This window comes from Rhinopithecus roxellana, chromosome 3 (assembly GCF_007565055.1).
Source record: "Rhinopithecus roxellana isolate Shanxi Qingling chromosome 3, ASM756505v1, whole genome shotgun sequence".
NCBI lineage: Eukaryota > Metazoa > Chordata > Mammalia > Primates > Cercopithecidae > Rhinopithecus > Rhinopithecus roxellana.
This window is the reverse complement of record NC_044551.1, coordinates 148,024,139-148,041,477: the sequence shown is the minus strand read 5'-3', so window position 1 is coordinate 148,041,477 and position 17,339 is coordinate 148,024,139. Positions and strand designations below refer to the sequence as shown.

The following is a 17,339-nucleotide window of genomic DNA, read 5'->3' as shown; positions in this document are numbered from 1 at the left end:
AACAAGAGTTCCTCAAGTGTCATTTCTGACAAATGCAGGACTATGAAAGATTTTTAAAGAAAGGAGCACTTCGGTATCAAAACCAAAGAGAAGTACTATATCCTATATTGAGTTAAAAAATGTAGGTTGGGATCAAAGTTCCCTTAAAAATTCAAAAAAACTTTCATATCAGTTCTTAAAAACTTGATTTTTTAAAAAAGTTTCTGTCTCAACATATAAAAATATACTTTTTATAGAATGGAACTATAACAATTATATCATTTTATAGGTTTTTCTTTTTTTTACCATAGTTGCCAGGAAATCCAACGTTGAATATACGAAGAAAAAGTTGTAATTAGTACACTCTAGTTCTTGTAACATTTACTCTTAGTTCCTTTTTAAATGTACTTTACTGTTACTCTTTTATAATTTTAAACTTTAAAATTGTGAAGGTTACAAACATACATATGTAAGATATTCAAATGTCACAGAAAGATACAAAACATAAAATGAAAGTCTTGGCCGGGCGCAGTGGCTCAAGCCTGTAATCCCAGCACTTTGGGAGGCCGAGACGGGCGGATCACGAGGTCAGGAGATTGAGATCATCCTGGCTAACACGGTGAAACCCTGTCTCTACTAAAAAATACAAAAAACTAGCCGGGCGAGGTGGCGGGCGCCTGTAGTCCCAGCTACTCGGGAGGCTGAGGCAGGAGAATGGCGTAGACCCGGAAGGCGGAGCTTGCAGTGAGCCGAGATCCGGCCACTGCACTCCTGGGCGACAGAGACAGACTCTGTCTCAAAAAAAAAATAAAATTAAAGTCTTATTCTTGTCTGTTTCCAGGTTAGTCCTACATCACAAGGTCACCGGAGCTAACCACTGAACAATGCCACAATGAAATTTTTATATATGCCTTCATATGTATTATTAATTCAAGAAATATTTACTGGGTGCCCACTAACTGGCAGGAGCCACTCTATACACTAGAAATAGCAGTGAGCAAGACAGACAGAGATCCTGTCCTCATGGAACTTATATCTTAGTCAGGAGAAACAGACAATAATCAAGTACCAAAATTTTAAGGTAATGTCATAGAGTGAAAAATGCCATGAAGACAAGAATAACAGGTGAAGGTTTGTGCTATGGTCTGAGTATTTGTGTCCCTCCAAAATTCATACTGAAACCTAATCCAGACTCTGGCAGGGCCTTTAATAGGTTATTAGGTTATGGGGGTTCTACCCTCATGAATGGGCTTGGTGCCCTTATAAAAGAGATATAAGGGATAGTGTTTCTTCCTTCTGTCACATGAGGAAACAGAAGTCACTATCTTTGAAGCAGAGCTAGCCCTCACCAATTATCAAATATGCTGGCACTTTGATGTTGGACATCCCAGCCTCCAGAACTACGAATAATTAATTTCTGCTGTTTACAAATTATCCAGTCTAAGGTATTTTGTTATGCCAGCTCAAAGGGACCAAGACAGTGTGTAAGAGTAGGTGACTTCTGAGTTGGGGAAGTAAGGATCAGCCTGCCAAATCTGGGGGAATTGTTCTTAGCAGGGGAACAGCAGTAGAAAGGCCCTTGACAGAAATGAGCCTGGTATGTGTGACAAATGCATAAAAACAAAGTAGGATGAAATGTGGATAAGAAGCAGAGAGGGGTCAGATCATCCACAGTCTGAGAAACCTGGGAAAGGAGTACGGGCTTTCATCTAAATGCAAAATTAAGCCATTAAATTCAAGGGTTTAAAATAAGAAAGAAATAAGATCTGATTTTATCAGTAGTTTATCAGTAGGATAAATTTCTGGAAAAGAACTGCTATGTCGGCGGGGTGTGGTGGATCACGCCTGTAATCCCAGCACTTTGGGAGGCCGAGGTAGGCGGATCACGAGGTCAGGAGATAGAGAGCATCCTGGCTAACACAGTGAAACCCCATCTCTACTAAAAGTACAAAAAATTAGATGGGCGTGATGTGGCACGTGCCTGTAGTCCCAGCTACTCAGGAGGCTGAGGCAGGAGAATTGCCTGAACTCGGAAGGCTGAGGTTGCAGTTAGCCGAGGTAGTGCCACTGCACTCCTCCAGCCTGGGCAACAAAGTGAGATTCCGTCTCGGCGGGTGGGGAGAACAGCTACGTGAAAGGATATGTGCAATTTAAGTTTTGATAGATATTGCTAAAATGACTCCAAAGAGCTGTACCTATTTATATTCCTATCAAAAACATGTACATCTGTTTCTCCAAACCTTAGCAACACTGGATGTTACCAAACCTCAAAATCTTAGCTAATATGTAAAACATGATTCAAATTTAACTATATTTTTATTTCTAGTTTCTCTGTTATTTCTCTGTATTATATACTTTAATTTCTCAATATTAAGTATATGCCATGTCTATTGGGGACAGGGCAGGTAAACAATATAAACAGAACACATCTATGACAGAAGGAGATAATCTAAAACATAACTCACTCCCAGCACAGAAAAACTCTATCAAAAAATGACAGTAGTTTAATATTCATGAAATCTCACTTCTTGTTACTCTTTTCCTAGTGCAACAAAGTACCATTATCTCTCTCTCACAATGCAGGAGGATTTAACAGGAGGTGATAAATATATATATATCTCTGCACACTTGGGTGAATATATTTGTAGGATTCTGAATTCTTAGATTTGCTGAGACAAAGATTTTTTGCAGGTAAAAGACTGATAGGTGTAGCGAAACTGGCCTCCAAAAGCTTTGTAACCTATTTTCCATTGCTACTAAAGTTGTGCCAAGTGGAAGACGGTGATGTCCTTTCCATTTCCTTAATCCTCTACCTCCTTAAGTTACATGTGTCAATCCCCATAATCCACATTTCACAATGTAGAAGTTATAAGATATGGATGACTATTTAACAAAACACATATAAATTACTAAAGCAAAAGATTTTAAAATGAATTTTGTATACTTTTATTTGGCCATCTATATTTGTTCATGTGATAATAAAGTGATATGCTGAATAGATGAAATAAACAAATACCACTGATTTCCAAAACTTTCCTGCATTATTCATCTATAAGTCTTACACAATAAATATTGATATATTTTGGGACATGTAAATAAAAGGTACTATACAAATAAAAAATACTCTTACTAAACACAGAAGAAATATTTTAAATTACAATACTTACAATCATCCAAATCTAGAAGTGAAACATCTTTGGTAAGAGGAGTTCTACCTTGTTTTGTTTTCTTTTCTTTCTCCTATAAAATAACAAATATTTCATTTATCACATGTTCTGTTTTAAAAATCTATGTAGTCCTTAATATTCCAAAACATTTTTTTCTCTGCTTAGTGGTATCAACAAATTGAACTTCTGTATGGTTATACAAAATGTTTTCCTGAATCAACATTTGTCTCAATTAGCATAAAGTATTTCTTACCCACTATGCAAACTCTTATTTTAAACTATTTTGTGTTTAAAAATTATAAATGTCAGAAGAAAATTTAAAGGTATACAATTATTTTATAACCTGACAACTTCTTGCTAACATAAAAACGTAAAGTGGCTCTTTGGTAGAGAGTCCACAAATATTCTTGAAAATAACTTCTAAACAGGTTTACTTAAGAAAAAGAAATACTCAATATATGCAGAGCTCAGAGATTTTTGATGGGCTTGTGATAGGTCAGCCTTTTCTGATACAGTTTGTGACAGGCATTGTACTAGATATTTTATGTTTCTATACTGGGTTTATCAAACTTCTTTGCCAAAGATATTCATTAAAATCTATAAATGACATTCCCAGGCTCTTTCTTTTTAGAGTTGAAAGGACTCACACACTTGCTCTACTGTTTTGTAGAGAAAATAAATATTTCAAAACATATCTGCATATAATTAGGGCTTCCCTCAGCAGATATTTGCTTATTTGGTCTACTGTACTTACAAAATGTATATATCCATGAACTAGAATACAGTGCCCCTAAGCCTGAACTGTTCACAGTTTGGTTAGAGATTGAGAAAAAATTTGTAAATCTTTTAAAAAGAAAATTGTATTAATTAAGTGCATTACAAACAACTAAAGGCCAACAAAGAGTAGGGCGTTAAATACAATTGGGTCCAAGTTTATCTTTCTAATCTATACTATTTTTTACATTAAATTTTCTCAAATCACAGACCAAAACTAAAGTTTCCACTAAAATGTTTTTGTTTATTTCATCATTCATTCATTCATTCATTCATTCAATAGGTATGTATAGAATTTTAAATATATATTTGATTCTGTGCCAAGCAATGGAACAGCCAAGACAGATACAGTGCTGCCTTCAAGTAACTTATAATCAACCAAAATTCTATAGCTTATTGTTAATGTGCTAATAAATATTTTCGAAGTATTCATTTAGCCACAAGAAGGTACCACTGAAGCAAAATATATTTTATCACCATTTAAAGTTTACATAGTGTTAGAGCTCCTACAACAGTGCACATACATGAACAAAAGCATTACATAAAATTATACATAGGTAACATTTTAAAATAATTTAAATTTCACTTGCTTTTTCCCTTATGCTGATACTCAGAAACTTCAAGGACCACATAATAATATACATTATTAATACACTTAAAAAGGCACTAATTTTCTTCTTCAAAGTAATTATTTTTATCACTGAACACTCCAAATCATCTAGTTAAGTTTTAATTTTCATTCCTCATTGAAAAACGAAAGAAATAGTATTTGCCCCTCTCTCCATTTCTCAAATGAGTAAACAGTGTCTAAGATGGGGAAAAAAATAGAAGAAATGTTAGTTTTGAAGCTAAAATTTAAAAGTCACAAGTAAATGAAAACAAGTGCCAAATGAAAATGCTGTCTCAACTAGAGTATCATTCCTGTGAAGAAAGAACATGTAACAAAAAGAGCATATCATCATGTGACTTATCAAAATGCTATGCTGAGCACAATGGGTGTAGCTTCCTATAAGCTACAATGGTGCATGACTGTCTTTATGGAACTGTAACCTCCCCACCTGAAAAATTAGAAACCTATCAAATCAAGATGAAGTTAAAGCTGAAGGCAAGTCTATACCTTATTTTCTACTTCACAGCCAAGAGTGTGTAACAATATCTATTAAATACATATCAGGTCACATATAACACAGAACAGAGCTGCATGTGAAACTGGCATAATCGCTTATTAGAGGCCTAGAACAGAGAGAAAAAAGGCTTTCAAAAGGACAGAATTTCATTGACTTTCTGAGAACAGCAAATAACCAGTGACTGAAATACAACATTAGCAATAGATAATGGTCATTTCTACTGAATTGAAAAACCCTTGCATTCTGAATCAAGGCTATAAAATGCTTCATGATGTGTTTGGTATTCCTCTTATATTAGATTTCATTTTTCATTTTAAAAAATCCATAGTAAGTTCAAAACATTTTCATACTTAAAGGCTCTACTATAAAAATAAAATTCTGAATTCTAAACAAAGAAGTTAAGAGCTCTATTCCATCAAACATTTCTCCATTTGCAATTCATCTTGGTAATAGAGACAGAACCTGGGTAAATGCATATAGGACTTGAGGCAGGAGATTTTTCTTGCTCAATGCATAATTCATGTGCTCCGCCTGCAAAGTGTGTAAAATGAGAATTTCACACCGCAGCATAAGCCATGGAGCTGCAGAGAAAAGGCAGATGAAATCATATTTTACTGTGCGATTTTATTTCTTACCCTCCCAATATTTATACAAAACCATCATTGACAAACCAAACACATTGACAGATCACCCACTGTTTCCATTGTGTTAGTACTTGAGAAGAGATCAGGCAGAAAGATAGACAATTTGTTTTTGTATATTTTTTTAAATAGAGGATTAGGTTTTTAACAGCTGAGTGACTGTATTAGACTTTTATAAGGACAACAGTAACTGATCTTAGAATCTCAGCACAAAAAATACCTAGTTTTCAATTCATCATCCTCAAATCTCCATTTTGTTTCTATGGTATTCAATTATACACCTCAACACATCAACATTTTCAAAACGCAATACAAAGTCACAGGGTTAAAAAAACTGTTTTCTATTTAATACATTTCATTTCAAATAATAAATAAAAGATCCTAGAAATACTTATTAACCTCCAAATAATACAAACAAAAATATGTAACAATGTACCTGAAAAGATTTTTTAATGTATTATGCATGTTCATTTTCATGCCAATTAAAAAAAAAGGCAAGTAACAAAAAAGACCTGACACGACAAGCATCAAATATGCATCCTAAGAGGAAACCACTGTAAAGAGGTTTGAAATTTGAAACTGCAAAATAGGATAAGCAGTATGTAAAGTTTGTCAAAGCCATACTGTGCTTTGAAATCAACAAGAAATCAAAGCTAATTTGTAGCCTCACAGGACAAGATATTTGCATGAAATATTTTCAATTAGAATTATCAACCAAGGATAACTTCATGACTTTCTTTCATTCAAGTTAACTGACAAATATGATTTCAAAAATCTGAGGCTCACACTTATACTTTTAAACCAAAGTACACTGCTGGTAAATTGAGACTTCTTTATGAGTTAAAAAGAAGTGTAGCCCACTAAAACCCATCTTTCCTATTAGAGTGCGCCTACTTCAATAGGAAAGCCTGCTTAATCCAAATCCACTTCATTTTAAAGGTCTCAAGTGCAATTGAATAACATGTTTATTTTAGAGAACTTAAAATATAAATGAAATTGGGAAAGACATAAACTGAGAGGCAAGGCTTTGCAATATAACAGTAAAACCCAATATTCTCCAATATTTATAGAAGTTATATAATTGCAACATACAAAAATAGTTGTAAAAACATAATTAAAACTTGCGTATTTTTCTTTTTTTTTTTCACTGTTTAAGGAATTTTTATTAAAGCAAGAACTTTATAATCCAAATTACGTTTCCTTGCTCAGTTATCAATTCTGTTACTTAAAACAGAACTGACATTTTGAGCTATTCCACAGGAAAGAATTACAAAATTAACGAAAGGAATGCTTTAAATTTTTGTACTTTGCTGAAAATTCTTTTTCCCAGGGTCTATAAAACATTAATTTGTTTTTATATTTTACTATTTTTTGTTTGTTTTTTTTTGTTTTGTTTTGTTTTTAAATCAATAAGTAATCTAGGACTAGCATTATGTTTGCTAGACCTGGCATTTGCTCGGTACATAAGGTTCAAAGTTTCCTTTCCTTTTTTTATTTATTTTATATTTTGCAATTTTTTTTTTCCATAATATTTAAGTTTTTCGATGTTTAGATATTTTTCTTCGGTGAAGCACAAGTTTCTTTTCGTGGTCCCTGATCAATTTTAAACAGTTGGAACACCGGTGGCACTGTTAACTGCTTTCTGGGCAGCCTCTTTAGCTTGGTGGGCTTGTAGTACAGCTACAGCTTCATCGACCTTAGAACGGAGTGACTCGGGAGACTCGAGCATATGACGAAGTTCTGAATTATCAGTCTCCAACAACATGCCAGTGATTTTACCGGCAAGAGTAGGGTGCATGGCTTGAATAAGAGGAAACAGCCGTTCATCCAACATTTGCTTTTGCTCTTGAGGAGGGGCAGATGCCAACGTGGAAGCAGTCAAAGGTTCCTGACCTTGTACATGAACAGCAGGCTGTTGCATTGTAACTTGTGGCTGTGCATTAAGATGTTGCTGAGGATTGCGAACTCCTGCAGCATATTTATACTGTGGAACGGTGCGGACAGCAGGAGTAGCTGCAGCAGCTGCAGCTGCAGGACGTGGACCCATTGTCTGTGTTGATGTGTTAGCAACACGCTGTGTTGACACGACTCGTGGAACCTGTGAAGAAGCTGGTCTCATAGTACTAAATGGTGGTCTAGGAGCAGCTGGGCGGATAGCACCGGGCATATTTTGGAATGGATGAGGTCTGGCACCCTGAGCAGTCCAGCGAGAACGTGGTCTTAGTTGAGCAATTTGGCTAGGAGGATAGTATGCAGCACGGTTCTGAGTCTGTGGGATAGCTGCCATGAAGTAACCTGAAGGAGGTGCTGGCTGGTAAGGGTTGATTACAGGGTTCGGCACAGCTCGTACACTTGCCATTCTCTGCATATACTGGTTAGTGAGGTAAGCCTGGCGCTCTTCTTTGCGCTGAGCTAAAGCTACATACAATGGCTTTGTGGCCACAATTCTACCGTTCATTTCTGTAACTGCTTTAGTGGCTTCTTCTGGGGAGGAGAAACATACAAAACCAAACCCTTTGCTGCGACCACCCTCTATCATAACCTTTGCACTAGTGATTGTACCAAATGGAGAAAACTCTTTCCGGAGACGTTCATCATCAATACCATCATCAAGATTTTTCACATAAAGATTAACACCCTGGTATCTGGTGATCCTATCTTGCTTCATCTGTTCAAATTTGCGCTTAAGTTCTGTCTGCCGTTCCACGTTTTTCTGAGCTCGACCAACGTAAATTTGTTTTCCATTGAGCTCCTTTCCATTCATCTCATCCACAGCTTTCTGTGCATCTTCATGCCTTTCAAAGCTTACAAATCCAAATCCTTTGGATTTTCCACTTTCATCAGTCATTACTTTCACACTTAAGGCAGGCCCAAACTTGCCACAGAGATCCTTAAGGCACTCATCATCCATGTCTTCTCCAAAATTCTTGATGTAAACATTGGTGAATTCTTTTGCCCTAGCTCCAAGTTCAGCTTCTCGTTCTTTATGAGACTTAAATCGTCCAACAAATACTTTGTGATCATTTAGGAGCATTCCATTCATTTTTTCACTAGCTCGTTCAGCTGCTTCCTGCGTCTCAAAGTGTACAAATCCATAGCCCTTGGAACCACTTTCATCACAAACCACCTTACATGAAAGGATGTTACCAAAAGCTGTATGAAAATGTATCATACAGTGCTTTATTATCAATGGATTTGTCCAGATTTTTAATGAATATGTTGCCTACTCCACTTTTGCGAAGTGATGGATCACGCTGAGACCACATGATGCGTACTGGTTTGCCCTTTATAACATCAAAATTCATGGTGTCCCAAGCACGCTCCGCGTCCGCCGGCTGCTGGAAGTTCACGTACGCGTAGCCCAAGGAGCGGCGGGTGATCATGTCCCTGCAGACCCGGATGGAGAGGATGGGCCCGGCCGGGCTGAACTTCTCGTAGAGCATCGTCTCGGTCACGTCGGGGTGGAGGTCCCCCACGTAGAGCGAGGCCATGGGGTAGCTGGGGGCGTGGGGTTCATCTCAGCAGGGCTGCCCGCAGGGCCACAGGCCGCGACCTTTCCGTGAGAGGAGGAGAGCGAGTGCGGGGCTGGGGGCCGGAGCCGGGGGGAGGGGAGCGGGAGCAAGCGCAGAGGGACAAAAATCAACCGGAATTGAAAACTACTCAACGGCCGCAGAACGGGGTCGATCCACTGCCGCTGGCTGCTGGCTGCCGGCGGGGAGGGAGGGTGGCGGTGTCGGGTCTGGGCAGCGGGAAGGCCTTGGTCTCTTGGTTCCTTCTTGGAGCCGCTGCGGGGCCGCGGGCGGGCGGGTCGGTCTCGGCTGCTTCACCGGGTTATTTTATAAAAGAGGAAGAAAAAAAATAAAAGTCTCCGGCGGGGGAGACGCGGATTTTTTGTAAAGTTTTTTGGGGCTTTTTAAATGATTTTTTAAGATTTTTTTTTTGGATTTTTTAATAATAAATGTGTGTTCTGAGGCCGGAGCACACACTCCGCACTCTCAGCACTAACCACCGGGGAGAAGGGCAAAACTTGCGTATTTTTCAAACAGAACATAACACCCGTCAAAAAATAGTTCCTTTCACTCTTATTCATGATTTATTTCACACCACACGCCAAATTTACTTTATCCCCAAGAATCTTTCAAATAAAAGAGCTTTATTTCCAAAATCTTTTATTAAGGTAAATCTTAATATTTACTGACATTCAGACACCAGTCACAATACTAGTGACTGATCCTTAGAGCACCTAAGAGATTCACTCAGTTTCTTTGCACCTCCCAAAAGGAATCAGCAAAGTTTTGAGACACAAATATAACCTGAGATAAAAATAACTGACAAGAGCAACTCAGACACTGCTAAGTATCTATAGTTGGTACTATTTTCTTCATAGCTAGTATGTACCTTAATCTTAGTTTTAATTCAAATACTGAAATGCTTTTAATATTAAGTATTATTAAGTGCAAGTATATTAAATACTTTATATTTATTTCACATTGGTAGATTATTATGTTTCATATAGTTTATGTAATTAAAATGTTTATAAGGAAAATACATAAAATGTACTCACAATAAATTACAATCATAAAGTTTTTATCATTTTAATCATAGATTATCTAAATCTTCAGCAATTAGTACACAGACACTATAGATATAACTAGAATACTGCATCGTGAATAAGGTGCAAATAGTGGACTAACAACGTAGCTGAAATAACTATGGTGTGGAGGAGCACTCTAATATACTGGGTAGTTATAAGAACACTGAAGCCTAGGTTTCATGAAGGATAAAAATCCTGGAAATGTAAAAGCATCATTTTAAATAAATTTTTTCACCATCTGTTCACATAATTTTAACTACAAGCAGAATATAACTTAATTATATTGGTCAAAAAGAGGATAAAGTGATATAAATGTGAATCTCTTCCTGATACAATGTGGTCTACATTACTGAGTTTTCTCTCCACTCTTTCACACAAAAAAATTTTTCCCTTTACATTGTGTAAAGCATGTGAAATCACATAAAATAAGGAATTACTAAAAGTAATTTTATTATAGGTGTTATTTGGAACAAAAGAATTACTTCATTCAAATGACTATACTAAAAATATTTCTCAATTAAATATATTTCAAAAAATAACACCTACACATAAAATACGCTTATCCATCAACATAATTATAACAACAAAATTTTCTCCGGTCATTACTGACAACATCTGACCTCAAATGAGGACATATTCCAATCAATAACACAAACAAACAAACATGGCACCTGAATGTGTGACTATAGTTTTGTGCCTCATGAATATGCTGGGGTATTTTAAGAACATAAATAATCCCCTTGTGGTTCTCACCCTTTTGACTGTCCCATTCATATGAGTGATACCCCATCATCAGTAACATTTTTCATTCCTTGCAGCCATTCTTAACTAGGAGAAATGGAGGGTCACAGTGATATGAGGCTACTTTCTCCCTTGCTTTTATTTTCTGTAGTAAATGATGGAAAAACAAAGAACAAAGGCATAGAAATAGGAAGGGATACAAAGTGTTAATAGAACCACAAATACTCCACTGGGATCAGAATTTCGTGTGTGTGGCTGGGCAGAGTTGCCGATGCCTGTAATCCCAGCACTTTGGGAGGCTGAGGTGGGTGGATCACTTGAGCCCAGGAGTTCGAGACCAGCCTGGGCAATATGGAGAAATCCCTCTCTATTAAAAATACAAAAAATTAGCCAAGCATGGTATTGCATGCCTGTAGTCCCAGCTACCCAGGCGGCTGAGGTGGGAGGATCATCTGAGACTCAGAGGTCGAGGCTGCAGAGAGCTGGGATCATGCCACTGCATTCCAGCTTGAGTGACAGAGCAAGACTCTGAAAAAAAAAAAAAAAAGAAGAAGAAGAAAGAAAAGAAAAGAAAAGAAAGAGAGAGAAAGAGGAAAGAAAGAAGGAAAGAGACAAAGAGAAAGAAAGAGAAAAGGAAAAGAAAAAAGAAAAGAAAAGAAAACAGAAAACAGGTTTTCTCTTTAAAAGAAAACCTAGTTAAGACTAGGTAGGTTTGGGCAAGCTAGCCTGAGTTTACTGAACTCAAATGGCAAGGGGCCATCAGGCCAAGTGAACTTAATATACATCTGGCAGTTGTATAGAAGGACTTGGGGTTGGGAAAGCATTGGTCAGAGGATAACCAATGGCAGTGGTCTATGCAGGTAATGAAAAGCTGATCTAGAATAATGGCAGTAGGGAAAGAAGAAACAGACATGAGAAATAACACACAGAACCTATAGGAGTTGGTAACTATCTAAACATACAGAATGACGGAGTAGTCAGAGATAATTCTGGGGCTTCAGATCTGGGAGAATGAAAAGAATGCGGGTGACAAATGGTAGAGCATGTCTTCTCATTCTATTCGGTTTGGAAACATTTAGGTTTGATTATATTAGGTTAGCCTCAGAGAGGTCTAAAAATTTGGTATGAATTTGGGAAGAAAAGCTGAAACGTATTGTAAAGACTGAAAGACATTACCATGGAAGTAATTAACATAAATGTTTTAGCTGAAGCTATAGGAGTGAATTAGGTCTCACAACAGGACAAATTTAGAGGGAAAAAAAGAAGACTAAAGAAAAATTCATTCACATCAATTAATATCTCAAAACACTAATGTGTACTGAGTACTAATTTGGGAGCAACGTTCATACTTGGGTGTCAGAAGCGGGTAAAAAGTGAAGCAACTGAAAGAATGAAAGGTCAAAAAAGTCAGAACAAAAGGGATGCAGAGACTTTTAAGTAGTAGGGGAACAGTCATACAAAAAGACCAAGAGTAAGAGAAGGCTACTGGGTTTGGGGAAGGATCATAGCTGCCTTTTCAGAGAGCAGTATGTGTAGGATAGAGTTGGAAATAACTGGGTTAAGAAGTACAAGATGCAGGATACATAGATTATTTTTCTAAACTCACTCCCACTCATGTACACACACTCTGTCTTTTCCACTCCATGCTCCCTCTCTCTCTCTTTAAATGATGAAAAAACCTGAATGCTACAGTTGGCAGAAAAGGAATGAATGGAGAAAGAGATTAAAGGTGCGAAGGAGACAGATGATTATGAACAAAACAAGACCAAAAGGAAGTAGGAGTTACCCTTGGGGAAGTGGATGTGAATCTTACACAGAGCTGCATTCAAAGGAAAAGTAGGGTAAATGGAGACTGTGAGTTAGAGAGTAGAGACACTGACCGTGGATGGCAGCTGTCTTCTAAAGAAAGTGATTAAGCTCACAGGCTGTAGGTAAGGGAACAAAATTAAATGTTGACTTACAACCTGAATAGTGTAAAAAGAGTGGAAAAAAAAGCAGGATACTTAAGAGTTACCAAAAAATTTAGATTACTTTTAGCATTTGATGTTCTCCAATACTGTTGATCTTTTATGAAATTTTAAAAAATGTTAAAACTGTTGTTTTATGGTTATGTAGTGTGTTACATTGATCTTTCATATTTTATTTTTAACATAACACTTGAAAGAAGTAAGGTAGGTACTAGCATTTCTGCTTTACAGATGAGGAAACTGAAACAAAGATATTCTCTCCCAACAAGTAGAACACCATGCTTATCTCACAGGACTACCATAAAAATTAACTGTTCTGAAAGCCATATATTCAAGGTAACTCCTAGGTCACATTTTCATGCTCAGTGCCCTCAAAACACATTGTCTGGATGAAAAAAAAGAAAAGAAAGCGTAAAAGTATAGATTTAGTTAGGCTGTAGATATAAGGCATACGAATTTTCAGCACTAACATATTGTCATGCTAAATTAAAGTAAAGTACCCACCATCTGCCTTCATTACTCATAATTTAAAGCAGAAGCCACAACACTTGGTGCAAGGAGGACTTTTCTACAATTATAGTCGCCTATTATTAGAAAATAGATCTACTCTGCAATTGCATGGTATATGCCAAATTATTCAGAAAGAAATAGAAATAAATAAGTAGTTATGGTAGCTCCAAGGTGGAGAATACTTATTCCAATTGCTAAACTAAAGCAAAAAATTCCACAGTCCTGCCTGCCTATTATAGATGGGAAAAGGCATTCTAATATAAATAAGCCACCTAAGGGAAACACATGAACACAAAACTATCAACAATGTGAGCGAAACCCAAATTTCTCAAAAGTCTTGGTTCACTGCAATAGTTTCAGTTGTTTTATACTGATGTTTTATAGGAAAATATTTTTAACTATCAAGAGATTTAATCTGATCACTGAAAGTCTTTGACAAAGAAGAAACAAACAGAATCACTGACCTGGAGTGCCCCCGTGGCTTTTATCGTCTTTTGTTTTTTTCAGGGGGAGGAAAGAGTACAACACAACATGATGTTCAACCACTGTGGCTTTTTAATGGCATCCTAAAGCTCTGCTTCTAATACTACAGAGGAACTGAAGTCTATAATTTTTCAACTGTTACAAAACTTCCTAAGAATAACTTCCACCACTTGACACTCACTGATTTCTTGTTCTGTCATTTTAAAAAAATACTTCTTACTCTGGGTTGTACTTACTGTCAATTTATAACTCTCTTTATTTTCAATAACATTTTAAACTTTCTGGTAATTTGATGTACGTACAAAATGAGAGTACACCAAACTCACTATGTGATAAGTTTTTATATCAGGCCAGATTAATAAACCATAAAATCTCTTAAGATTTTATGTGAATTTTTTAAAAATAAAAATCTTAGGTTATTTTATATACAGACACAAGTTTTAAATATAAATTCAAGGTTAAGATAGGTTTTAATATATGCAAGAAAATGTGAAATAAGGCTAGCCAATTTTAAAAACATTCTTTAACAATAAATCTTTGAATGGGGGACGGCAATTGTCTACTTCAATAAATTAATTTTCATCCTTGCCTACTCAGATAACATACTGAAGAAATTCAAGTTAATAGAACAAATAAACGAAAACAATATTGGATTAAGAAGAAACTGAACGGAATCAAAGGCAGAGTTTGGTCATATTTTCAACAAACTGAATAACACAGTTATATATAAAACTACTATACTTGAAGTCTAGCATGAACACGGCCCATTTATAGGAAGGGGGTGATTATTAAAGACCAAAAATAATTATAATTAGGTCTGAATTCTGTATTATTATTTTATTCTTTTAACTAGACCTGAAATCAGATACAATACATTTTACATTAACAACTACATTTTTGCAATTTATACTTTATTTTTTTCCTGCTAAGCAGGCAAAATTCAGTGTTATAAATGTTATTGCCAAAAAGCATTATTATTTTATTATATAAGTGGCTCTTGCATTTGTTTTTAAATAAATGTCTATGCAAATTCTTACTAAAGAATGTATACTCTTTAAAGCTTTAAAACACTCTATTATGCAAAATGCCCAATATTTTAAAAAAGTGAATAGTCTCAATTTCTGATGATGTATGTACACTTAGAATTCTTTGCTCAATACTATTTTTTGTGACTTCTTTTTACATTCCCTTCAGCAAAAACCCCCTTTGTCGCAACCTAGCCAAGAACAAAAAAAGCCATATGCATAAGAGTTCCCTGATTTCAGTGTCAAGGGATGAGATTTTTTTTAAGTTTCTAGCTTTTCTTCAGAGTTGGGTTATAAGGGAAAGGCTTATCTAGAAAAAATAAAATCACAGGCATAGATAAGGATGGTGTTGTTTATTTTAGTTGCTGTAAGAATATTTACCTTCAATTATAACAAATGCATAATCTCTTACCTGAGTGACTTTTCTGGATTCAGATTCACTTTCAGATTCTGACTCTGATTCAGAATCTGAAGAACTGTCTTCTATTGAACTAGATTCGGCATTTGAAGAATCTGAAGTTTTAGATTTTTCATTTTCCTTCTCCCCATCTTCAGAATCACTATATATAATAGTAAATTTTGAAATATCAACTTTAACTCCTTTATATAAGTAGTTTATATAAAAAATGGTTTTTAAATTCCAGAATACATTAATGAGGTAATAATGAAGGTATTACCCATAACCAAATAAATTAGAACCCATTCAAATTCAGTTCTATCCTGTCATATGCAAAAAGTCATAAAATGACACTAAACAATATAATCAAAAACAATGTAGAAAATACTAAATGTCTGATTTACCAAGAATTAAGTACTACCAGTAACAACTTCAAAGATATTTAGGCTGATTTTTTAAATGCTATCTCAAAATACTGTGTGTGTATACACATATATATATTGGAGACAGGGTCTCATTGTCACCTAGGCTGGAGTACAGTGGTGCAATCATGGCTCACTGCAGTCTCGATCTCCCGGGCTCAAGCGATTCTCCCACTTCAGCCTCACAAGCAGTTGGGACTACAGGCGTGCACCACCACATCCAGCTAATTTTATATTTTTTGTAAAGACAGGGTCTCACTATGTTGCCTAGGCTGGTCTGGAACTCCTGGACTCAAGTAATCCTCCCAACTCGGCCTACCAAAATGTTGGGATTACACGCTTGAGCCACCACATCCGGTTCAGTAATATATTTAAATATTTATATATCTACTTTTGCTAAAATAGACTTGTATTTTATACACTTTTCTACTCAAGAAAATTACTTACACAAGTTCTCAAATGTGACCTTAAACACATTCTATGAGAAAATGTTAACCAGTTCAAAGGAACTGGTTAACAAAGGAACTTACTAAAGTACTATCTTGCTACAAATTTAAGCTGATCAAATATAAACTTTTAAAATACCAAATGATCATACCTAAGTGCTTAACACCATTCATTTGTTCACCTGCTCAACAAATATTAATTAATTTTTGACTACATGTTGGCATTATGTTAGGTGCTAAGGATAACAATGGTTAAGAGGATCTATGTGTGTCTACCGTACAGAGTCTATAGTCCACTGGAGGACAGAGATAAGGTGGCAGTGCTAATACAGTATAGTAAGTAATAAATTATAGTGTGTTAGGAGAACATTTGGAGAGACACCTAAACAAACTTAATCCAATTAGGAATGCTTCCTGGAGAAAGAGACATATAAGCCAAGATATAGGAGTAAGGCTGGCAGATGGGCAGGGAAGCAGTTCTCCAAGGAGAAGGAATAACATGTGAGATGACCAAACACCCTTATCTCAGGGGATGAGAGATGCCTTGTGGTGTTTTATATTTTCTTGGAAACTGAAAGTCTAGTTCTCTCTACAACATGTGTGTGTATATTTTTAAGAATCTACTGTGGGCCAGAAAGGGCTAGGCATTTCATACCAATCATACTGATTATCTAATTTAAATGCACTCTTCCTGGGTACATTACTATCCCATTTACAATAATGAAATTAATATTCAGAAAGGTTAAATAACTTGCTCAGGGACACATAACAAGAGGGGCAGAACTAGAATCTGAACTTAAGCCTGTCTCACTCTAAAGTCCGTATTTTTTCCACTATGTCATACTATCTCCCTTCCAATGAAAATACTTTGGAGTGTAAAATTTAAATTTGGTCATAAATATTTATGATTACTAAAGGGTGGTTTTTGAAGATGCTTAAAGCTTATTAAGAGCTTTAAAAAAATTATCACACTAGCAAAGTTAAAAAAACATTCTAAGAGGCAGAAAAATACTGGGGGAGGGAGAGGAGTGAGGCAAGGAAAGAATCGATATTTCCTAGAATTGAT

General features: G+C 36.0%; 1 protein-coding gene and 1 pseudogene across 4 annotated transcripts in view; both read right to left on the bottom strand.

Moving 5' to 3' along the window:
- Positions 1 to 17,339, bottom strand: part of AP3B1 (adaptor related protein complex 3 subunit beta 1) — a 305,763-nt gene that overhangs the window by 94,996 nt on the left and 193,428 nt on the right. For all 3 annotated transcript variants that reach the window (XM_010356679.2, XM_010356682.2, XM_030927327.1), the window contains exons 20-21: positions 15,421 to 15,568; positions 3,147 to 3,219 (exon numbers count right to left, since the gene is read on the bottom strand). In XM_010356679.2, coding sequence (XP_010354981.1) covers positions 3,147 to 3,219; positions 15,421 to 15,568 — 221 coding nt within the window. The remainder of the gene's footprint in view (positions 1 to 3,146; positions 3,220 to 15,420; positions 15,569 to 17,339) is intronic.
- On the bottom strand, positions 7,082 to 9,703 carry LOC104656961 (annotated as a pseudogene). The gene has a single exon (XR_747208.2). The product of XR_747208.2 is annotated as a polyadenylate-binding protein 1 pseudogene (transcript).